This window comes from Cibotium barometz, chromosome 20 (genome assembly GCF_041138505.1).
Source record: "Cibotium barometz isolate CiBa-2024 chromosome 20, ASM4113850v1, whole genome shotgun sequence".
In the NCBI taxonomy this organism is placed as follows: domain Eukaryota; kingdom Viridiplantae; phylum Streptophyta; class Polypodiopsida; order Cyatheales; family Cibotiaceae; genus Cibotium; species Cibotium barometz.
Window position 1 is genome coordinate 34,861,556 of NC_141065.1, and position 24,372 is coordinate 34,885,927.

Consider the following 24,372-nt stretch of genomic DNA (forward strand, 5'->3'; position numbering starts at 1 on the left):
ATTGTTGAATTGGTAGAGTAGAAGCATACAAAACCATCTAAAATAATAAAAAATACATAATTAGTTACATCACAACCATTAATTAAGATTAAGATCACTAATCATATCTCATCAAGTCTAAAAAATCATAAAAACCATAAACATTCAAGCCAAACTAGCTCTTGAATAAGGAATGTGAGCTCATAGTCCCATGCAAAAAGACATGTCTAGACACGTGAGCCATAAGCCTGGACACGTGAACCTAGAGACATAAGTTTGGAAGTAGGTATACCTAATATAGTACATACCAATTATTATTACCATAAAGATTTGCACAAACACACCTACCATGTCCTTGGAAGTTTTTTTTTATCATACGATCTGTACCAGCTCTACAAATTCCAAGAAATTCTTATCCTAAATGAGCCAACGAAACACAGATGTAAGTGGAGAAACAATGGAATCTTGGAAATAGGACCTGTCGTGGTCCTCTGAACTCTAGATTCCCTAACTAGCTCTATTAACAACACCTTAAATTTTATTATGAAGGTGTTCAATTACCCTATTTTTGGCTGCAACTCCAGTGAGGGAATGGGAGTAGGACTGGGAACCTTAATTAAGGTTAGATCCCATAGGAAGAAATCAAACCATGTTACACACCACAATGTTTCAAACATTTGTTGCCAATCTTGAGTTGGGTTTATCCTAAGAAGCCTCCAACACCCACATTTATGACACATGGGACATGTCTCTTTTGTTGTACCACCAAAGGTAAATGTTCCACATAGTATACATAACAACAAGCGTACACAAGATAAATGTTCCACATAAGCAAGTAGGAGTCATGTTCTTCACAACAACCAATTATAGAAGCGCCTCTACCAGTACGAAACCAACTTCCAATTCTTCTCTGTTTAGATGAGGGACAACGGACCCGGGAAAGCATGAAGAGAAAATGTTCAGGACTATCTCATCACAAAGGGATCCACAAGGGCATTCACAAAACATGCCCTCAACCATATGAGCCAGCAACCTCAAAGCCAGACAACCGGAGGATAAGTACAGCTGGAAACTAGGACGAAACCCCATTGCCCAAGAGATCTCGTACCCTAAAATAAAGGGTTTTGCACAACCACCTCTTTATGTTTCATTGCCACATGAGTCCACACAAGACGTGTTGAGGTTGGTGTTGGAAATTGAAAAGGGCTTAACATAACACCCTAAGGCTTAGAGTTGGGCAAAACCAAGCTAATCTACATCTCAACGATGATGATAAATTTGATGAAACTAGATATTCCAATCCCTTGAGAAGTTTAATCAAATTTGATAGAACTTGAGATTCCATTTAGTACCTTCAGAAGTTTGATCAAATTTGCAAGGCCTTGGGAGGGATTGATGATCCCACCAAGATCTATTCATTCGGACTTTGACTTGAAGGTAAAACAAACATGTGGTTTAGATCTATAACCCCACTTGAAAAGGCCAACTATGAGGTCTTAAGACACACTTTCAAAGTAAGCAGGAAAGAAAAGCAACGATGCTAGCCTTGCACTAAAATTAGGCATGGGTTGTAAAACTAGGCATGGGGTGTAAAAGCAGGAAAAATCAGCAAGTATGCTAGCCTTGCACTGTTGTAGCTGCTGAGTTCCCCTCTATTTAAATCATTCTACGAACAATTGAAAGAACATGAGTACAACAAAAAAAATTGGATTAGAGAAGGTCAAGCATTGAAAGCCATCGTAGGTACATGACCATGGTAGGTATATGACCATGGTATCTTGCTAACATGAAATCAAGCCAACAAACGTGGAGGGTAGCCGGGTGACCTTCAAGTTCCAAGGGATAATGATATTTGTTTGGTGCAGGCATGCCCTGCATACATGGCACGGCCCTGTGCAATGTGCATACGTTCATGCTAGTGCATACATGGGCACGCACGCGCAGGCATAGAAAGCGAGACTTATAATCTTTCATGTTTCCTTTTTTCGAAACTTGTGGACTCTTCAATCGATTCAACAATCAACAATGTGTGATCCAGCAGAATGTGTTATTTTAGCCCAAAGCATAAACAAAACAAGCTGCATTTTGTACCGACAAAGAAATAAAACCTATAATGCCCCTCTCATTCATATTCTTTTCCTAGCCTTAGGGTGACGTGCACGCATATCAGGTCGCAAGGTTAGCACATGAAAAGTCAAAACAAGGGGAATCAAGAAGTATGGAATGTATATCATCATCAAGGTAGCCTTGCTGGCCACGTTCGAATAAAATAAATCAACCAATATTGGAATCTGCAACATGATAAACCAACAACTTTGATTCAACATGGCACTCTCTCTCTCTCTCTCTCTCTCTCTCTCTCTGGAGCTTGGAGAGGGAAGGCACAAGAGAATAGACAAGGCGGATAATAAGACATGAAGGAAATGGAGACTGATGGGCACACACTTCTTGTTTGTTCAGCCTATGTGCACATCACACAAAAGTTGTGCAGGGGCAGATACCTGTAAGCAATGCATACCACAGCCACAAGACTCTGCCACATATGCTTAGCATCCAACGTTTAGCAGCACCAAGACAGCATACCGAATTATCGCTCAGATCAGCCATGAAAAACAACCAGCCACACGTCCATAAACATATGGGATAATGTGTACCACAACCACACGCTTTTTTTGATACCACAGATGTCCCTTAGACCATATTTTGGTCCTCCCAAGGATAGCAGTACAATCTCTCTCTCTCTCTCTCTCTCTCTCTCTCTCTCTCTCTCTCTCTCTCTCCACCTGAGATATGGGAGCACCCATTCATGACGGCATCAAAGGAATATCATGAGGAGCCAAAACGACACACCAGACCAGGTCAAATGGTAGTATCGTGCATCGGAGACAGCCCCCCAAGCAGACAGAAGGGGTCACCATGGACAGAGCACAGTAGCTTCAGAGAGCCAGCATCCTCAGATGACAGACAGGTACCGATTCACGACATTGTTTTAGGGGTCATGAGGAGCCTGATCGACGCACAAGACCACATCAGATGGTAGTATCCTCGACATCGGAGACAGCCCCCATCACACACGAACTTCTCACTTTATAAATCAGCAAATACTCAAGAATCTCACAAGAATTGAATAATTGATGAATAATCAAGCTCCAACACCACCTAGGCAGGTTCCCTATTGTCACCATTTGGCCACCCAAGGGTTCTTCTCCTATTTCGTGCCAATCTCCTATTTTGTGCCAAGGTATGGGAGGCCAGGCAGCTTCATGTACCCTGTACTGAGGCAAGCCTTGTGCCACCCGTAGTGTGGCTAGGACTTGAAACTGTTTTTGCGTGACTTATTTTCGTGTGACTCCCTACTATGACGCGTCCAGTTCACGGGCATGGGATGCCCAGCCGTGAACCATGCGAATGCCCTATGTTCTGACATGGTTTGTGGCATGTGAACAGGTGTAATGTATTCATTTAAACCTTTGTTTATTTCTCTAAAGACTATAACCTTAGCAATTCACATTCTTATAAGTTGGGCACCGGCCATTGGCCAGTGCCCAGGGCCCAAGGACCAAGGTATGGCCTATCCAAGCCTTGGGCACCCTTTTATCCCATTAAAACTCATTTGTGGGACTCTTGAACGACGGGGCACCTTATAGAGGTGCCCACCTTCATTAAAGGGGGGTGCCAAGTGTCCTATAAACAATGGACCCTTTCCACCTCCTTTCACCAACCTCTCCCAGGACTACTCTCTCTCTCTCTCTCTCTCTCTCACACACGCACACATTAGAGGGTGGCGCATCTTTTCTTTACCGCTATCTACAAGTCGACTATCTTCTGTACCAGCTGAACTTGCTGTACCTCTATACCAGCAGTACCCGACTGTATCTGCTGAACCTGCTGTACCGGCAGTACCCAACTGTATCTGCCCTGTACCTGCTGTAGCTGCCTATTGTACCTGGTGTACCTGACTGCACCTAATGTACCTGCTGAAACCCTAACTGTACCTGCAAGTACATGCTGGAAACCCTACTGTACCAGCAAGTGCATACTGATGCAAGGCTGCAAGTACCTGCTGAACATCATCCTACATATACAGTACCAGATGAACATGCTGTGAACCAGCACCAAGTGTACCTGTTTGAGTACTTGCTATTGACACCGCCTACCAATACCGGTTCATGTACTCACACAAGTTCGCGTACATGCACCTGTTTGTGTACTCATACCAAGGAGGCTTGAGCTACGGTCTCTGCGAGGGTGTGAGCCAAAGTAAAAGGGCACCTGTTTGTGCATGGTCTCGGAACGACAACTTCACGTTCGCTTCTCTCCAAGTGTATCAAACTAGTGGCCATGCTATTTAGACTCATTCGACGGGTCAACTTTGTACAGATTTACATACTTCTGTTGTCTTCATACTTGCATTGCATTGGATTGGCTGGCAGGCAAGCCCTTGGAACTTTGTACAGATTCTACCACACTTCCGTTTGGGTAACTTGTCTTCATTCTTGCATTGCATTGGATTATCTGGCTGGCAAGCCCTTGGATCTTCGTACAGATTTAAATACTCCAATAATATACTTCAATATTGAGGAGGGGTCAGCTCATTCGCTGCTCCGGTGGTGGTGTGCTGTGCAGTGCCGGTCTCTTCTGCAGATTTATCTTGTGCAATGACGTATCATTTAGTTGTCATGTGCAACGTGGCTTTCATAGTTGTTTCTATACGGCGTACAACACCATATCCTATGGAATACCGTGCGGTATGATACCATGCAAACTTGTATGGATTTTTTCCAGAGAAAAAAACCCCCAAAATTTCAAAAAAAAATGGAAGATAATGGTCTTTTTTTGCTAGTCTATGACTGTTTGAGCTTCCTTTGTACCATGATGCTTCCCTCCTTTTTAAAATACTCCATATCTCGAATTGAAAATACCGAAGTTTATAAGTATTTTTTTTAAACACCGTATTTTATCGTACAATAAGAAAAAAAATTGTATCATACCGTATTTTCCCATACGGTATCGTATCGTACGAACCGTACGGTATCGTATCTGACAACTATGGTGGCTTTTACATATTAAGTGTGATGTCCATATTGTTCACGAGATGGTGCCCAAGGACGTTCACACCTAGCTGGTGTAATTACACATACAGCTGTATATCAGCCGTAACCAAATCCTGCCGGCAGCAATATGAGGGAAGCGACCAGCAGTAAAAAACGTTTTTGAGATGGCGATGAAGATAATGAGGTCAGATTGTAGTTTAGGGCAGCAAGGTGTAGAGGCTATGGAGACCTTCATTCACTTCATTTTCTTTCTTGCAGAGATGTCGTCTCGCTAGCTTGTCAAGCGAGAAGGAGAGGAGAAACAAGGTTAACCATAACTTTCCTTGACCACATGTGGGCTAGCCCACCCACCTGGCAATGCTCACCCATTTGGGTAAGGTCCACCCACACGACCACCACCCATTAATTAGAAGAATGACACCCTCCATAAATTTGGCCCCCAAGGCACTTAATAAGTTACGCCCCTCAGTTTTTAATGAAGTGTGAACTTATAAAGTTATAAAACCTTACATTAAAATAACACAAATGTTTAGGCAATGCTTACCACCTGTTCATATGCCACAAACCACGTCAAAAGACAATGCACACATGGTTCTCGGGTGGGTATCCCCTACCCATGAACTAGACATGCATAGTAGGCAATCACACGAAAAAAATTAACGCGAAAACAATTTCAAGCACACAAACATGTGTGAATGCGCAACTTCGCCATGGAAAATATCAGTTTCATGGAACTTGTAATACACAAGGATTTCCAGACACAAGTATGGCTCATCGAAAAGCACACGTTGAGAATCTGGACACTCAAATCCACACAATGGCCTCGTTTCGAGCAACACGAACGATGCCTGGCCTCCCATAAAGCGACACGAAACTAGGGAGTACCACTTTGGTGACCAAATAATGACAAGATCAATTTTGTGACCCTCCAAACAAAAAGGGAGAAGTCTTAGAGGACAATTGCCCGAAAGAAATATCTTCTAAAACCAATTATGTGAGACCTTGTACTTTTCGTGTGAGGACTTCTCAGCTTATTAGTGATTTAGAACATGATTAAAAGACATAACACTGAAAAGCAAGATACTTAGAGCAAAAAGATGTGTTGTATACATTGAGATACAAGGTCTTGTTAAATAGAGCGCAAAGAGGTACAATGAAGAGACACATCCCTGATGAAAGAGTGTGACTCTTGAATGAATATGTGTCCTTTAATCAATAGGTGTGTCTCTTTGAATATATGTGTCCTTTGGCGATGACCCATGTGAGTCCCATAATCGCATAGAAATGCGTTTCTGGGGGACTGAGAAACTCTAAAACCCCGAAACGTGTTTCAAAAACAAGGATTTCTTTTCGTTTCTTAAAAAAAAATTATCTTTTTTAAAAATTATGGATAATTAAGAGAGATTAAGTCACAATTGTGACTTTCTCTCCCACTTAAAATAAGGTCCAAGGTTATATAAGTGATTGTTGTTAACTAAAGAACTCTTGAAGTAATCCTAGGTACTATTTAGGATTTTCAACAAGTATTCGAACTCCAAAATTGGGGCTTTTGAGTGCAAAAGATGCCCAAAGCAAAGGGCTATAGATATACTATGATCATCCTAAAATTAGGATTTTTGACATAATATTAGAAATCACAAAAAAATTTAGGGATGATAGAATACTTAGGAGGCTCCATATTCATGAATAGAAGAGAAATTTTACAAATTAGTAATCATATGGAGACTATATAAGTAAAAGACAAGATTTCTCAAACTTTCATGGCTGTGGGAATCATAAAAAAGAAGAAAACAAGCTTTTCCATAAGTGTGTGTCCAAAAATGAAAAGAGAAGCCCCCATATGGTTGGGATCCACTTCTAGAGAGAGGAGAGAGAGGAAAGATAAACTTGTCAGCCACGCACGTATTCAAGCTCTCTTTTCTGCATGTTATGAGCTTTGGGCGGCCTCCCATATATCAAGAGGAGAGATAGTTTGGACGTGTAGCTCAATAGGCACCCTCGACTCATCCTCTACATGTTGAAAAAGCTTATCTTTCCTCTCTCCTCTCTCTAGAAGTGGATGCTAACCATATGGGAGCTTTTCTTTTCATTTTTGCAAACACACTTGTGAAAAAGCTGATTTTCTTCTTTTTCATGATTCCCATAGCCATGAAAGCTTGAGAAATCTTGTCTTCTACTTATATAGTCTCCATATGATCATCAATTTGCAGAATTCCTCTTCTATTCAAGAATATGGAGCCTCCTACGTATTCTATCGCTCCCAAATTTTCTCTAAACCCTAATTTATAGAAACCCTAATTCTATCAAAAACCCTAATTTTGGAACAACCATAGTATATCTATAGCCCTCTGCTTTGGACATCTTTTGCACCCAAAAGCCCCAATTTTGGAGTCCGAAACCTGCTGAAAACCCTAATTTAGAGAAATCCTCATTTCAACCTAGAGTGAAAATAGACTCTTAGAAGCATGGACATCAACCATACGATGGCTGTACTCAAAGGCAAGAAGCAAAATTACGATAAGAGCTCGTTTAAGCTCTCTTTCACTTACTCAAGATCTGAATACTAGTCATTATGGTCCTATGTCTCGGTCTTGGCACACACAATGTTTGTCTATGGATCATAGTTGCATGAAACGGCAACAGCAACGGCAACGGTCGATGTATAATACATAATATAAAAATAATGAGAATATTAATAACTAGGAAAAAGTATGAGTACACCATCATAATTTGAAATAAATAGTTAGCAAAATTTGTAGAAGCTGGCCGAGGCTGGACACACTGGATCTTGGTATGCACAGATGCTATAGTGGTTCTCACATCATGGGATAAACATTGAGCGGTTGCCACCTTTTCAGTATGATCAGTCTGCTCCACGGGATTACCTCTCTCTCAATGAGAGAAACAGAGTGATGAGACAGGACATATGGCAACGCGACATACAGGAGACATGGACAACACCAGAGAGCCCACTACCACCAAAGATGCTGTATTACAGAGACCACTTTATGAGCATCTCAAGGGATGGATTTATACAGCGACCGCGGTATATGGATGTATACATGCCACACAGCTCTCGCGTTGCTATTGGACAGCTACAAGTCTCATCACATCAGCTAGAGATAGAGGCTGGGAGAGCGGCACGGGTTCCCAGAGCCGAGCGGATATGCAGATTGTGCCGCGAGGAGGTGGAGACTGAGGATCACTTTGTATGTAGATGTAGAGCCCACCAGGGGGTCAAAGATAGTTATGCAGGATTGTTTGAGGAGCACTCTTCACTACATCAGTTGATGGAGGCCTCGAACCAACGACAGCTTGGCAGACTACTACTAGAGCTTCATAGTTCTCGAGAGACTCTCCTCCAGACACCCGCTCCCACTAGGGGTGGGAGACAGTCCCAGCTCACAGATTTCTTCCAGAGAGCTATGCCAGTGCCAGCTGATGTACCACATGGGATGACCGCACAGAGAGCAGACGAATTGAGAGCCACGAGGAGACCTAGACAGACTGGACACAGAGCACCCCGACTCCATCACCGAGAGATAGCAGCTATCCGGATGAGACACCAGATGGAGACACAGGAGAGGCTAGCTCGCTTTCATTCAGACTCAGGGTACATGTTCACGCCACTCACAACCTCAGCATCGACGATGTATGATATCTTATATCCCTCTTATGGCACTGCATGGAGTTAGACATAGATGTGCATAGCATGCTTGTACTACCCCTTCAGCATATAGAGATGCATCTTGCCTTAGCACTCCATCCACATCCCCACCCCCCTTTATATTGTTTGTATATGGACTCCACCGATCCATGATGATTCACAGTTGTATCCAAACGCATGCACACTTTTTCTTTTCTTTCTTTTCCTTTTCTTCCGATGACCGGAAGAACACAGTTGTATTATTTTTTTGTCTCATAGGCCGACTTTGGCATCTCGTAGACGTTAATCTCTCTCTCTCTCTCTCTCTCTCTCTCTCTCTCTCTCTCTCTCTCTCTCTAATCATTTCCTTTTCTTCCGATGACCGGAAGAACACAGTTGTATTATTTTTTTGTCTCATAGGCCGACTTTGGCATCTCGTAGACGTTAATCTCTCTCTCTCTCTCTCTCTCTCTCTCTCTCTCTCTCTCTCTCTCTCTCTAATCATTTCCTTAAGCATCTACACGTTTTTCATAATCACACTCAAGGCTGGATCACAGAAGAAGGCTTTCGCGCAACACATGCAACATTGGTATCAGAGCATGTCTATGTTCCTCCTAGGAAAAGCTTTACATCAAAGTCTAGGATGCATGTAGAAGCCTAAATTTTGGGTTTTGGAGCTGATTATAGGGGAAAAAAAAAAAAACAAAGCAACGTGTTTGGAAGAGGTGTTAGAGCAAAACAGACAGCTAAAGCTTCTACTTCAACAAAATGAACACATGGCTAGATTGATAAAGACAGATGACGAACAAAGTCAATGGGCATAAGAAGTCCATAAAAGGTGGCTCGAGAACCTGATGGCAACCATGAGGCCAAGTACAAGCAAGAAAGCAATAGTGGCAGTTAAGCTTGATAAGTGTGCTGCAGTTAAGGACCAATGACACAAGAAACAGTGTCAGATCCGCAAGTAAGGAGCACAAGTGTCTAGTTGTGTAAAGCCACTATCATTTCTAGAACCGGTCTCAAAGGTCATTATAGACTATGACGTTTCAACAGTTCTCTCTAAATCCGTTAAGCACGAAGATGAAGTTCCATCAAATCTCTCCAAATCCATTGAGGAGGACGATGAGGTTCCAGTATCTCTCCGAATCCATTGAGGAGAAGGATGAGTTGAGTGCTTTAGTAGTTCCCAAGGAGGTAGATCTCTCCAAATCGATTGAGGAGGAGGATGAGTTGAGTGCTTTAGTAGTTCCCAAGGAGGTAGATCTCTCCAAATCCACTTTGGAGGAGAATAAGGTCAACCCAACAGTTTCCATGGAGTTTACCATGCCAACAGAGCATCCAAAGATCAAGGGTCCAAACCTAGTGCCCACAATTCCAGCAACAACAATGGTAGGGACATCGGGAAAGCAAGCAGATTCAGTATCCGTGCTACCTCAGTAAAATTTCAAGATCGTGTGGGTGTCTCGACAGCAGCAACAATCGCATTTGAGAGCAAAGGCACACCATATGCAGCCGTGCTCCAAGTTAGGCAGGAGGGGATGTCATGTGCACACTCTTCTGACGTATGACATGAACATGTTTATTTCTTACAGCCGCCTAAAGAGCAAAGTTAGAGCAAGACTATGCGTAGATCGGAGCCATTTTGGCAACCTTATAGATGCCTGTCCGTCGAAGAGTGAACAGTGTTGTTGTCACCAATGGCAAGTACTTCTCCCATTGATCCTCTGCTTCATGAGCATAATCACTTTAGCATATCCAAAATAGTGAGGTTTGCAATCTCACTTTGTCCATCTGTTTTTGAGGATGATAAGGTCCTTATGTGTCAAAAAGAGCTCTCCAAAAGAAGCTAGTAGTCCGAGGATCTCTATTCTCTACAATGGATTTGGGTAATCCATGACGTTTGAAAATCTGCTAAATAGACAATCTAGCCATATGCTCTATGCGGATAGTCTTCTTCACGGGAATAAAGTGGGCTTGCTTACTGAATCTATCAATAATAGTCCATATTCCATCATTCTCGAATCCTAACTTTGGCAATCCAAAGATAAAATCCATAGCAATGTTCTCCCATAGAGCATTCAATGGGTGCAATAGTCCTGTTGGTGTTTGTCGATCAAACTTGACCTTCCGACAAACCAAACATTCTATGAGCAAAGAGAGTTCCTCCAATAGCTCATTCGATACAATAATCAGAGGGAAGCCACTTTCACGACTTTGCTCGAGTAAGGAGTCGATGGTCCGGCCACTTTTTTGGTGAGTCATTTGGTTATCAAATGACTCACGTACAAAAAGCGGCTTTGATAGTCTTGTCACATGTGACTATTAAATATGTCAAGACTTTTAACTTCAAAGTTTATACTCTAGAGTAGTAACTAGTTCTTACACTGTAACTCTCTTATTTTCTCATAGGATTGCTTTTCTAAAGGAGACAAGTGAGAGAAACTAGAATTCCTACTTACTCATACACATAAAGATACGAAACCGTCTCATTAGAGCGGCTTGTATATTGTCGTGCTAACATGCGCATGGTGGAGAAGATGGATGACATGGAGATCTCCAAACACGAAAAGATCTGAGTTCAAAGTTCGATTAATGATTCATAGCATGTCATGAATGATGCGTCGTGACTAATAATTTATAAATGTTTGCTTTCAGGTGAATGTCGACGAGTTCAAGTTGACAAAAGATACAAGGAGCGAGATCCAGATGAGGAGGCTATATATGCCAATCTTTACAAGGAGCTAGAGGAGATTGACCATCGAGTTTCTCGTATTCGTAGAAGTCGTGCTGCTAGAGGTGGCACCGGTGTAGGAGACCGCGGATGCACTGTTCGGTGCCTTGCTTCGACCAGCCCATGGCTACATATGTGAGGCGTGCGAGGAGCTCTTTAGCACCTATTGCGGAAGAAGAGAATGCTCCTATTATAGACATCAGGGAACCCGAGTACGATGATCAGTGTTGCCAAGACATTTCAAAACGTCAAGGTGTGAAACGAGTTTCGCGAGTTTCAACATGAGTTTCGTAATTTATGAAACAAGGAGGAGTGTACATATACAAAAAATTAAGAATATATACAAAAGTTCATACACATAGTTAAATAGAGTGGTCGTTGGCAACAAACTTCAATCTAAAAGTTCAAAAAACCTAGAGTTATCTACATTCCAACTTCAAAGTTACAAAAGTGAATTGAAACATATGTCTAAAGTCATCCAACTTCCAAGTTATAAAAGAAAATTGGGGCATACATGCCAATCTTCAAAATATGAACCAAAACAAGATGCTACTTAGAGGCTAATACCACTTCCCTAATTCCCATGACATATCCAAAAAAAGTTGTTAAATTTGAAATGAAACTCTAGAGTCTAAATAGACACAAAATAGAAATGACTCAAGATGCATGACTCAAGAGTCAACAAAACATGTCCATAATGTTAAGTCGATCAGAATCCTCCTCTTCATGGCTCTCCTAATCCCCATCATTTGCATCCTCATTCTCTATCTCACTCTCACACCCGTTGGAGTATTGAAAGACCTCCACATCCTGCTCATCACCCTCTTGAACCACATGTCTGCTTCCTCTATGACGAGATCTAGTCTCATATGCAAGGCCAACAATCTCCTCAAAAAGCATGTTGTAGATATCAATGTCCTCTTGAGGGATTTCTAGAATCTCCTTACATTTAGTGATGTCAATCTTATCTAGGTTAACTTGGCGAGGCTCGATAGGGATCCTTTTTGCTCCAACAAGCGAAGGTTGCAATGGCAATACACTAGTCTCTCTAGCTGGATGGTGAACAGCTTGTTTCTCTTCTTTGCATGAAAAAGTGCCCAAGTGCTCCAATTCCTTTTAGCAAGTCCCGAGCTACAATCTTGTGAGAGAAGTCTTATGGCAATTTGTCTCTGTAAGAATTATAAGAATGTAAACCTGATTGAAACATATTATGATAAGCAAACTAGGTAACAAATAAGACACATACCATGTTGGGTGTGCTTATCCCATACTTCTCCCACCAAGATACGGGCTGAAGTTGTGTTTCCCTAAGCATTGTCGTATCCTTGCCAAAGTGCTTACTACTATTGCAAAAGAGAAGAAGCTCATACTCTATCTTTCTCTTTAGTTGAATGTCATCACCCACCAACCTTTCAATGTATGTAGACCACCCCTCCTTGAGCTCGCCATTGAGGTATTGCTCCTCACTTCTCCAAAGTGGGTGCAAGACATGGGCCGCAGCATGTATTGGGCGATGGAACTAATCCCAACGCTCATTCAAGATGCCCTTCATCTCTTGGACTCTGCCATTTATTAATGCTAGGGATCAATCATTGGGAAAACTGTAAAATACTTGCATTAGAGTAATCAACTTCAAAGTAAAGCAATGTTTATAAGTACCTTTCCCGGGGTAGAGACACAAGCATCAAGAGCTTCCCCGATCTTGTCCATGAACTCGTACAAAAGTCCAAGTGTGCTGTCCTCCATATTAGTAAGATGAAGAACGCTATATATTGGGTTGATGGCCTTCACAAAGCCATCCACTTGCTGCCACCAACTCTCGTTGAGAACAAACCGAGCAAATGTCTTTGACTTGGGGTTATTTCGATCAACCAAAGCTCCCCACTCACGGCATACGACGGTGCCCATTAAGCCATGGAGCACTCTTAGCAACCTCTCCAAGACAAGAAACATGCATGCAAAGCAGGGCTTGATAAGCTCTAAATCACCACACTCTCTCCTTCCCAACTCCATATCCAAGCTTACTAAGGTGTTTCCCAAGCTTCCAAGAGTGTTTCCGGGTGCTAATCACTCTTCTACACACTCCCAATGACTGAAATTCAACAAAACAACTCTCTTTCTTGCTATAATTTTAGATCTTTTTGTTGAAAACCCTAATTTCAGTCCTCCTTTCTCAAGTTGAACCAAAGGGGAAGCTTTCCCAGGGTTCCCTTCATCCTCTTGAAGACTTTTGTCGCAAAGATTTACGACAAATCGAAGATTTCATCACTCCAAGGACTTCCATCGCGAAGACTTCCACTGTCATCGACTACTTACAATTGGTAAGCTTTTATGCTTAAATATGGAAGCAAGAAGCAGGAGGGAGGAACCGGATTACAAGATCACATATCCTGGGTAATGTTCTCTTGTCCTACGTGCTCTCTTGCAAATTGTTGCTACTATGTGTTGGTGGAACAATAGAGAGCAGATGGTAGGGAACATGGACACTTGAGAGGGTAGTGTGAGTTTGCAAGCACCAGCAGTGAAGGCAACAAAAGATACAGATGTAAGAAGTGTTGATGTTGCACCACATGTAGAGCAATAATCACATGCAAGTCTACATCGACAACCACTTGTTTGCAATACTATATTCATATGCATTGGTATGGAAATCTTGTCAGAAATGCCCATGACACTATGTACTTGATTCTCCCAAGATCAATATACTTTATTTGAGGGAGGGGCCGACCGTTCCGGCTCATTGTGTGTCCGGCTCATTGTGTGTCTCTTGTCAATTCAACAAATTACTTCTTGTATTGAGCATGTGTCCATCAAATCTTAGTGTATTTAAGTGTATTGATTAGCATTGTGTTTAACCAAGTTACAGCTTTCCTATGTCTTCAAGCATCAAATCCAAACTATGTGAAGCACATGGTGTCCATACAATTTGAGGAAACTCCTCCTCAAGCATTCTTCCCATTGACACACAATTTGACCCGTTGTCGGTAACAACCTATACTATGTTTTGGGAGCCAATCTCAAGAATAGCTTGGCGCATGTGGTTCATAATGTACTCTCTCATAATGATGGTACCTGCAACGGATGCATCAATTACACGAAAAAATTGTGTCCCTTTGCAAGTGGACACTAAAACATTGTACACATGGTGCCTCTTGACATCTGTCCATCCATCACATAGCAAAGTGCAATTGTATTTTTTCCATGTTGCTTGAAGCGGTTTAAGCTCTTTCATGACACGAGCCGTCTCACTTCGAAGCTCGGATGTGCAGATGCTCTCATACGATGGACCTTCCCATTCACACCCGATGTGAGAGATGACTCTAATGGTCCTTTTCCAACGAGGAGTCCTTAATATATTAAAGGACAATCCACATTGAATGAAGAGTCTTGTGATCTCTTTTGTTGCCTCTCATGTGTTGCTTTTGCAACCCTGCAATAATGATGGTCTTCTTCAAATCAGCCCCTTTACTTTTCTTTTTGGGAGGTGCATACGTCTCCCCTTCATCCTCCTCTTGAGGTCAATCCTCGAAACGCACCCTCTTGCATAGCCTTTCTTGGGCATCCCAATTTGGAAGCTCTTGTATAGGAATGGCACAAACTTTTGACTTCCATTCTTTCAAGGAATCAAACAACTCCTTGGGAACATTCACACACTCACCAATGACATAGCCTTTGGTATGGGAGAAGTGAGCCTTCAATCTTACAAGAGGACCACCATAAATAACCTTGCAATGTCCACATTCAAATTTCTTTGTTCTCGAATTCTCATACCCAAGAATCACCTTGACTTGATCCCAAAGTTTGTTCTTCATCTTTCTTCTCCAAAAATGCTTCCTGCGTTTGCAAGAAAGCAACATTAAAATTTCAGATTTCATGAACATTACGAAAGATGGTTAGAAAGTAAGGCAATTTGGGAACAATTTGAAGAGTGTTGCAAGCAAATTGTGCAAAATCCCAAATTTGAGGAGGATTATAGGAGAATTGAGAAATTTGCCCTAAATTTTGGAAAGGACTGCGCGAGAGTCGGGGAAATTTCTGATTTGCCCCAAATTTCAAGAAATACCACAACAAAATTCGAGCAAATTCTTGATTTTTCCCAAATTTTGAAGAGGATTGTGGTGGAATTGGGGCAATTTCTGATTTGCCCCGAATTCCAAGAAAGATTATGGCAGAATTGGGGCAAATTTCTGATTTGCCAAAAATTTTGTCCCAAAGTTTGAGAGAGAGAGAGACACACACACACACACAGTTCGCAGGTAGAGACAAAAATTTACCCAAATTGTCCCAAAGTTTGAGAGAGAGAGAGAGAGAGAGAGAGATAACAAGTGGAGAGAGAGATCAATGATGATTATACTTAGACTTTAGTACCTTGTACTTACAAAGTTTCTATATTTTAATGGCAGAAATACCTCGCCATTCGAGTACTCTCACAGGATTGCAGTTCGGATCCTGCTGAGAGGAATTGGAGCATATGGGCACTCTTCCATACAAAGAAGAGGAACAAGTTGTCTACTGCTCAATTGGAGCGGTTGGTGTATTGCCATTGCAATCTCCGCCTAATTGAGCAATCGGGCAATCCGATAGAGCCTCGTCGGGTCGATAAAATCAACATTGAGAAGATGAAAGATGTCCCAGAGATTCCTCACGAGAAGCGCGACATATATGCCATGTTGTATGAGGCGTTGATGGCACCTGCTCATGGCACACGAGCATCTACAGTAGCATTATCAGGAGGTGCTAGTACTAGTGCAGCAGCTTAGACGAGTGCGACAACTAAGCCCACATCATCCTCTTCTGAGAGTGACATTGAGTCTACCGAGGAGAGTACTGATGAGGACATCGAGGATATTGAGGATTGAGTGCCCAGTTGGCAGTGCCCACACTCCATATCGAGGACTCTAGTCTTACTATTTGTCATCATTCATGCATGATTGCATCTATCAGGCTTCAGCATGCTTTACTTTGTGTATTTCAGACTTCAGTTTACTTTTTTTGTATCAGCTCAAGATTCAAACTTTTTGTGATCACTTTGAGTGCCATTATTGAGTAGTTGCCATTATTGATGATGAAATCCAAATCTTGATTCTTGATGTTGCCAATTTATTTATACCAATTGGTCAGTGACTCAGTTGGGTGCCCACTATAACTCGGTCACCCAGATTCTTTAGTTTTAGCTTGTAAACATGTTTTAATGTGTAAATGATGCATGTTTAATATTGTTTTGCAGGGAAGGCAACATATTTTTAACATATTATAAACTTGTATATAAATTTTGAGGCCTGTACCCCCCCTTTTTGTATGAAACGTTTTTGAAACTTCTGGAAAATGAATGAAACGTTTTTGAAACACGTTTCATGAAACGCCTAGCAACTATGGTGCAGATGTTATACATATGTGAGTAGGTGTGTCCCTTGTACACTGCACTAGCCTTCTCGGGTATTTTGTTCCAATAAATGAATCATTACAATACTAAAAGCCCTTGACTTAAAATATTATTTACTAAAAGCACACAAGAAAACTCAGACAAACAGCCCAAGGAAGCCTTTTGTTGTTACCAAAGAAACCCTTGTCTCAGCTCTCTTCACATGTCCAAAAGCAAAGGCTCTTACTCACATAGCCCTTCTGTGGAGCTCTCACCTGAGACGAGATTCTTTCTCAGCTGCTGTCCACACAGACAAACAGGCCAGACAATTCTGTTCATCACTTAAGGCAGCTTGTACAAATGTGGCAATCCACACAGTTGCATCCAACACTCTACGTAGTGTGCAACCTTCTAGGCAGCCTGTACAGCAATAAAGAGTCCCTATTTGGCAGCACTCGGTCCTCTACGCAGCTGTCTGTAGAGCCTACCTGTTGTTTGTACCAGTCTAGCTAATGTCCACAGAACTACATCAGCCCACTCACTTTCTTTCATGCCTATACAATCACCAACGCGCCAATGGTGCAACAGTAATGCGCTCAGATCAGAGAGACCGCACCATCCACGTTGTTACACATGCAGGAAGGGAAAGAAGCTCACACTTGCTTTTGCTCTTGCAATACTTCACTTCCTGTGTACTATGGTCCCCTCCATACATAATCATGCATGTAAAAAGCTCAAAAGCACCTTTCATAATGAAGCTTTATTTTCCTTTATTTATTGCCCTTACATAAACCCGTGAATGAAACCAATCCAAGATACTCGGGCAATAGATAGACACTTTAGTACCAGATACAAACTTTGAAACACAGCAGAAGAACCATAAACAATACCAAAACCCAGCACTGAGCCGGAACAGCAAGTCCCCCGTAGGAACTTCTTTATTCAAAGTAGAAGCTGTTACATCAATCCAAGGTACGGGTGCAAACTTGCACCGGATTCTCCACAAAACTTCAGCAAACACTTGCTCAAGATCAAGGTACAAAACAGCACCAAGAACCTGTCCAAAACAGTCTTGAAACAGCCCCAAAATCAGCAGCCAGCTCCGGAAGAAGAGAGAGAAAGAGCTGTGCTGTAGGCCAGTTAGCTGCCCTGCTGTACGGCCAGAATCTGAAGAGAGAGAGAGAGAGAGAGAGAGACAAAACAAGCCAGCTGCAGCTGCTGCTGCTGTGTACCGCCAGCGTTGAAGGGGACAAAGATGAGGACTCCTACCGGTCAAGAGGAGATGAAGGCGCCTGCTGATCCTCCTCCTTAAGATGAAGTCAACCAGCCTTGTTTAGCCCATGCTTTTCCCCTTTTTGCCAAAAGTAGCTGGACTGGCCAAAAATATCAACTTTATGCTTTTCTCAACTGGTAGGCCAAGTTTCCTCTAGGGGCCTCCATCTATCCACATATGCATGCCCAAAAAGTAATAAGTCCGGCCAAACTTTAATGATGTGTGAACCTTTCGACTTATAAACCTTTAAGTCACACCAACAAATAAAATCCCATGTTGCTCATGCTATGTACCCATCTTTCAAGCCAAAATATGGCTGTGAATGCTTTAGCTTTCTTCTGTGAAAAAACCCCGTTCTCACCTTGACTCTACTCAGTAGGTGAAACACTGGTCAAGATTGGTGAGGGGACCAAATAGTAACATCCCCTCCATCTTATAAAGACGTTGTCTACAACTGTATAAGCCTGTTACCAATAGAATATTTCTTCTAAGCTGGAAGAAACACCCATCTGCTTAGTTGTATCAATCAGGAAAAATGTTCAAGGATCCAAAATTCTTCCGAAACCTTCCCAAAACATAAACACAAACTATACACCAGGATAGCTAGTCCTAGGAAAAACACACCACTTAAGGCTCCATAAGCATACATGTGCTATCATGTCAAGGTATATCAGTCACACATGTACTATCATGTCAAGCTCCATAGGCGACACATGTATTGTCATGTCAAGCTACATATGCCATACATGTATTGTTATGTCAAGCTACTTATGCCATACATATATTGTCATGTTAGGCTCCATAGGCGACACATGTATTGTTGTGTCAAGCTACTTATGCCATACATAATATTGTCATGTCAAGCTCCATAGGCCACACATGTATTGTCATGTCAGGCTCTATAGGCCACAAATGTATTGTCATGTCAAGCTCCATCTGCCATACATGAACAATATGGTGCAGGTTAAAGAGGTCATACAGAATGAACCTCGCTTCATGCGTATATACATCAATCCTCGATGAAAGCCTTGTGGGCAGTCCATATTGCTATCTGCATGACCAGCCATGATAAAAAAACATTTGCCAAGAAAAAGTGACATGAAGACTATCCAAATAGTCATACTTAAGAAAACCACTGTCCCATATGGATGTAGGCTCAAAATAGGATGTAAAAGTGTGAAATACAGCTCATTACCAACCATGGAATCACTCCAAAAGCTTAAGCTAAACACCGACAGTATTCCTCAAAAACGATAGCCCGCAGTACACCACTAGTTGGGTCAGATAATCATCATAAAATTCCTTTCCATAACAAGAAAGTAATTCCATCTCAACATAGTTATAGGCATTGCAACCATAGTATAAGAAAGTAGAGATCCATTCAAGGAAAGCATAAGACATTGCTGTCTACAACAAGAAATTAACACACTCAGAAAAACACACTTGCTCCTTGCACTTTCATGCAAGGGTGAGCTTGCTTAAAAAGCCAAAAATTCTGAGTATATATATATATATATATATATATATATATATATATATATATATATATATATATATATATATATATATATATGCTTACAAATAAGATAGTACTTAACCAAAAAGGAAGCATAATCATCGAAGGATTCCCAAAGAGCATAGTAGAGCGATGATAAAACTATCCTCATGTAAAAGAATTACTCCACGAATAATAGACAATCTCAGAGCTCCAAAGACTCTCCTTCATACTCATCTGGTTCAAAGCTAGTGTGCCTTGTTAGAGTTCGTTGCTCATACTCATCCTCCGAATCACTCAAAATTATCAATTTTGTGCAATGAAGTGACTTGACTCATGATCACGGAGACCACAACATTCACAAACAAGGGAAGACGATAATTGCTCTCAAGTGGGGACAAAGAACCTGATCAAGCCTCGATCTCGAGCCACTCTACCCTGGGGAAGTCTATTAACATAAGGATCTCTTTCATAGAGTGTCAATAAGGCTTCTTTGTCAGCCAATTGCTTCGCGAGCATAGTTGTCAAGTACGAAACGAAGATACAAAAAAACAATACCAGTATGTAACTTTTAAATTTTGAAAAATAAGTTCAATTGAGGTAGAGTCCACTTTGAAAAAAGATATTTGTACACATTTAGAGATACAAAGTCTAGAAAAGTTATAACTTGTCATAAACTAGAAAAAAGTTAAAACACAAGTACAAAGACTCAAGAGTCATGAACAATGAGCACTGAACATATGCATGCAACAAGCCATAAATAAGAACCATGGCCCAGAGCTCACAATAGGAAATACAAAAAAGTGTGTAGTAGCTAGTTACAACACTAAGTACAAAAATGTCTAGACTCTAGTCCTCCTCTTCAGAGAAACAAGCCTCTCTTGCTCCAACCTAGAATAGACCTCCCTTATTCAAACTGAAGAATAACCTCATACATGCAAGGTTTTTAGAACATAACATACGAGGCTGTGTCATATTATAAACATGGCATTCGCATGATTAAGTGGATGGATATATTATTCAAAAATACAAAGGATAGAGTGCCAGGATTAAAGGGAGACATTGTGGAGATAGGTGAGGAAAAAGGAAAGGCACCTAGTGAAGGGAAGGCTAGGAAGGCCGCAAAAGATGGTGAAGTGGGAGTTATAAAGCAAGCTCCAGACACATCACCATTAAATTCCACTTTATTTAGGTGTCCTTTGGTTTCTTTATAGATCTTCATACAATCATGTAGCATATGCAAGGAAGCTTTGGTTTCTTTTATTATGTAGTAGGTGGCTACATAGTAGGTGGCTACTTTTATTATGTAGTAGGTGGCTACTTTTTTTCTAGATATAATAATCTTGTGGTTTAGCAATTTAGCACACAAATTCAGCTGTCATATACTACCACAAAGGGATCTTCTACTAGTGAGGTCTTTCACACATTTCTTATTTACTCTATACATGGCAGGTGGTGTAACTAATACCATGTCAACTTGTTAGCGTAATAGGAGCTTAATCATTTCTCAGATAAAAAACCACAAACTCTATATCTGACTTCTTTCATAATCCTTCCAAGGCATTTGGTGGTCCCTTAGAGAGCAAAGGTTCTTCACTATAGACTTATGACCAAATTGAAAGACACTAACATTAGATCATGCTAACGCACGTACCAAGGTAAACACCTTGCAGCTTCTAATAATATATGTATACTTAAAACAAAAAGAAATCATAATTATTTATAGAACAAAAAAATTCAAACATATTTTCAAGCCCTTGAAATAAAAAATCAAAAAGTAATCTTTAAGTTGTAGCTTACCATGGTTGTGGCAGTATGTACACCATAAACGAGCCCTGTCGTTTTGGCCCATCTTGTGCCTGACAAGATCACTTCTTTGATGTCAACAATTCAAGGCACAAATCGATGCCATGCACAATTTATAAGATTAAGATTTTGGCATTTCATATTACCTGAAAGACCTTGAATTTTTAAAGAAATGTGTGCATCTAGATTCATTGTAGACAGATAAATATGTTGAAAATAAACAAGATTCTTGCTCATAATGGCTGAAATAGAAAGAAATTCATAAATTCATGTTATAAACACGCACACACAGGCACAAGCACATACACACACACACACACTTACATGCATGCATGCATGCATACATACATACATACATACATACACACATGCCTATATGCGCATTCTATGGCTGAAACCCCTGCATTTTCTTTTTATTAGAAAACATATAAACACAAATGAAAACCCCTAGATTTCCTTGTTGATAGAAAACATACCTACATCCATGTAGATCAGCATTCTATGGCTGAGAACCTCTACAGATTCTTTTCAATGAAACAACACACGCACACACATACCAAACATACACACACACACACATGCATGCATGCATACATACACATGTACATCATACAAACATACCATACATACATATACATATACATACGTGCAAGCACGAATCACACACACATACATATGAGCATATCACGGCTTTAAAACCCTGCATTTTCTTCTTTAAAGAAACATCCATATACATGCATGCAATATGAGCAGTTCCATTCAAATGGCTGAAAAAAACTGTATTTTCTTATGAGATGGAGAGATGTGATCGTGAATGCATACCATGGTAGAAAGCGTAGGCATTGGCAATGACAAGGGGAAGCTGGAAGAAGATCTCTGCAAAGACGAGGCCTTTGAAGAAGGGTGGCCTGTCTCTCACGAGGTAGTCCCCGGAGAAGCCAACGTACCACTTGAGGAGCCTCTGCAGGGCCAGAGGGTAGAAGCGAGCAGGGAAGAGGACCTGCGCATCCACCAAGAGCGTGATGAAGATGTGGAGGGTGAAGAAGGCGCTGAAGAAGAGATCTACACAGCGCCTAGCTGTCGGCATGACTGCTGGAATATTTGAAAAGGTAATTTTTCCTTCATTTGAGCCCAGTTCCAGGTTATATTGAGCCCGGCCGGCGGACACCACCTCTTTTCCCATGGGCGGACACAACGTCTCTTTGTGACGAACTTCACGCCCTACACTGAACGTTTGTGAATTGGAGGAACAAGGTCTTTGAGTATTTGTGGATAGTTTTGAAGCTAGCCTAACTAACTAGCCTAGGCCTTGTTAAAGTTTTTTTCCCCTTTTTGGGATAGAGGGGGGGATTGAATGATTTCATCCTTTCTCAAAATGCTTGATTCAAAATTGTGCCAAAAAAATCTTTCACTAAAAAATGCACAAAATTGTAAGCCATTCCCTTATTTCGACTACCATCAGTTGGTATGAATAATTTCACTTTCCATTTGTAAGATGAAAAGACTGAATACCCATTGTTGATGACATAAGACAAAAAGATCTAATGCCTTTTCACTACAATGAGGTAGTATGGATAATTCCACTTTCCTTTTGTAAGACGAAAAGATATAATGCCATTGGTAATGATAAGATGTTAAGCCTTTTCTTCATTGTGACGGCTTGAAAGATGGACATCTTGTTGTCTAAATGGCATAGACACATGAACAACACAAATTTTTGCTCTTATTATGCTCAACATTAGGCTTTCTAAAGATTCACTCTATTTAAAATGTAAAAATTGGTTGCATTATTGCATTAGACTTGATACTCTCCACAATCTATCAAGCCTTTTGATATGTCTAGAAAGTTGATTTAGAGTATGTATTACAAATGTAGCCCAAGTCATCTCATCATAGTTCATATTAGCAATGAATATGTAGGATGTAGGCCAAGTTATGTCATCAAAATCGATATGGGCCATGAAATATAGGATGTTGGCCATGCCAAAACAATCTCATGCTTTTTGTGTTCCCAAATAACTTCTCATGCTTTTTGTGTTCCCAAATAACTTCTCAAGGAAATTTAACAACAAATATTTGCATGTTTTCCTCTTTCTCTTAAGCTTGGCATAGTTTCAACCACCTCCATGCCTCCACACCACCATTTTCATTATGATATTATCCACATCTCACCCATGCTCGCTTTGATACATTACATGCATCATTCAATTTCCTTGTTGATGTTTACATTATGATTTGACAATATTGTATAAATGAATGGAGTGGTTATATCGCTCTATTCAACTTCTTTGGTCTTTATCTAACTTCATCCTTTAACTTTTCCATTAGGGTGCAAGCTCAAATACTCAAATTCTTGAGTGTATATTAATTAAGCCATTATGCTACAACTCTTTGAGGGATTTTGGCCTTGGTTCCTAACCTCACACGATATTCAAGTGTGAAGGTATTCTTGTTTACTCGTGCTTTTTTGTGCCACCATTTTCAAATGTCAAACCAATGTTGCCTAGCCTCTCCACCACCCACCTGGTTGGGGTCCCTTCAGCACTAATTATTATGTGACCTACAATCTTCTCTATAAACTACATCTCCATATCCATTTTTTGTAGATCTATGGCCTTGTACAGCTTACTTAGCTTTATGATCCAAAAACAATTCTACTTTCAAGGCAATGACCACCTTGCTTGGAAAAATTTTCTCCTTCACATAGGATTTATGGACATAAGGAAAAATGAAAATTCTCATACATGGTGTAACATTCAAGATGTTTCAGTCTCAACAAGGATAAATATCACTATATTCATGCTTTAAATTGGGGTGTGAGTGATACATAAAATGTAAGACAATAGTTTGCAATGAAAGCCTCTAGTTAAAGATGTTAGAGAGAGAGAGAGAGAGAGAGAGAGAGAGAGAGAGAGAGAGAGAGAGAGAGAGAGTTTTTCACTTCATATGGAAAATCTTGGGGCCCTAAAGCACAATAGACATAGATTATAGAATACTTGAAGAAAAATTTAGTAGATTAATGTGGT

General features: G+C 40.9%; 2 protein-coding genes across 4 annotated transcripts; both read right to left on the reverse strand.

Moving 5' to 3' along the window:
- Positions 1-1,670: 1,670 nt before the first annotated feature.
- LOC147627815 (uncharacterized) lies at positions 1,671-22,543 on the reverse strand. 2 transcript variants are annotated; one of them, XM_086814788.1, is made up of 3 exons: positions 22,169-22,543; positions 21,341-21,399; positions 1,671-2,270 (listed from the first exon to the last, which is right to left on the reverse strand). In XM_086814788.1, exons 1-3 carry the CDS (start codon positions 22,527-22,529, stop codon positions 2,106-2,108), a joined length of 585 nt encoding a protein of 194 aa, XP_086670914.1. In that variant the 5' UTR covers positions 22,530-22,543; the 3' UTR covers positions 1,671-2,105. The 2 variants fall into 2 exon arrangements, with proteins under 2 accessions (XP_086670914.1, XP_086670915.1); XM_086814789.1 differs by lacking the exon at positions 1,671-2,270 and adding an exon at positions 16,350-18,212.
- Positions 11,876-16,262, reverse strand: LOC147627816 (uncharacterized). Of its 2 annotated transcripts, XR_015268387.1 has the most exons (3): positions 13,070-16,262; positions 12,657-12,972; positions 11,876-12,579 (listed from the first exon to the last, which is right to left on the reverse strand). XR_015268387.1 is itself a non-coding variant. In XM_086815138.1 (2 exons), the coding sequence occupies exons 1-2, from the start codon at positions 13,421-13,423 to the stop codon at positions 12,943-12,945; spliced, it is 384 nt and encodes a 127-aa protein (XP_086671264.1). In that variant the 5' UTR covers positions 13,424-16,262; the 3' UTR covers positions 11,876-12,942. The 2 variants fall into 2 exon arrangements, 1 of the variants encoding a protein (XP_086671264.1); XM_086815138.1 differs by having other exon boundaries at positions 11,876-12,972.
- Positions 22,544-24,372: the final 1,829 nt, after the last annotated feature.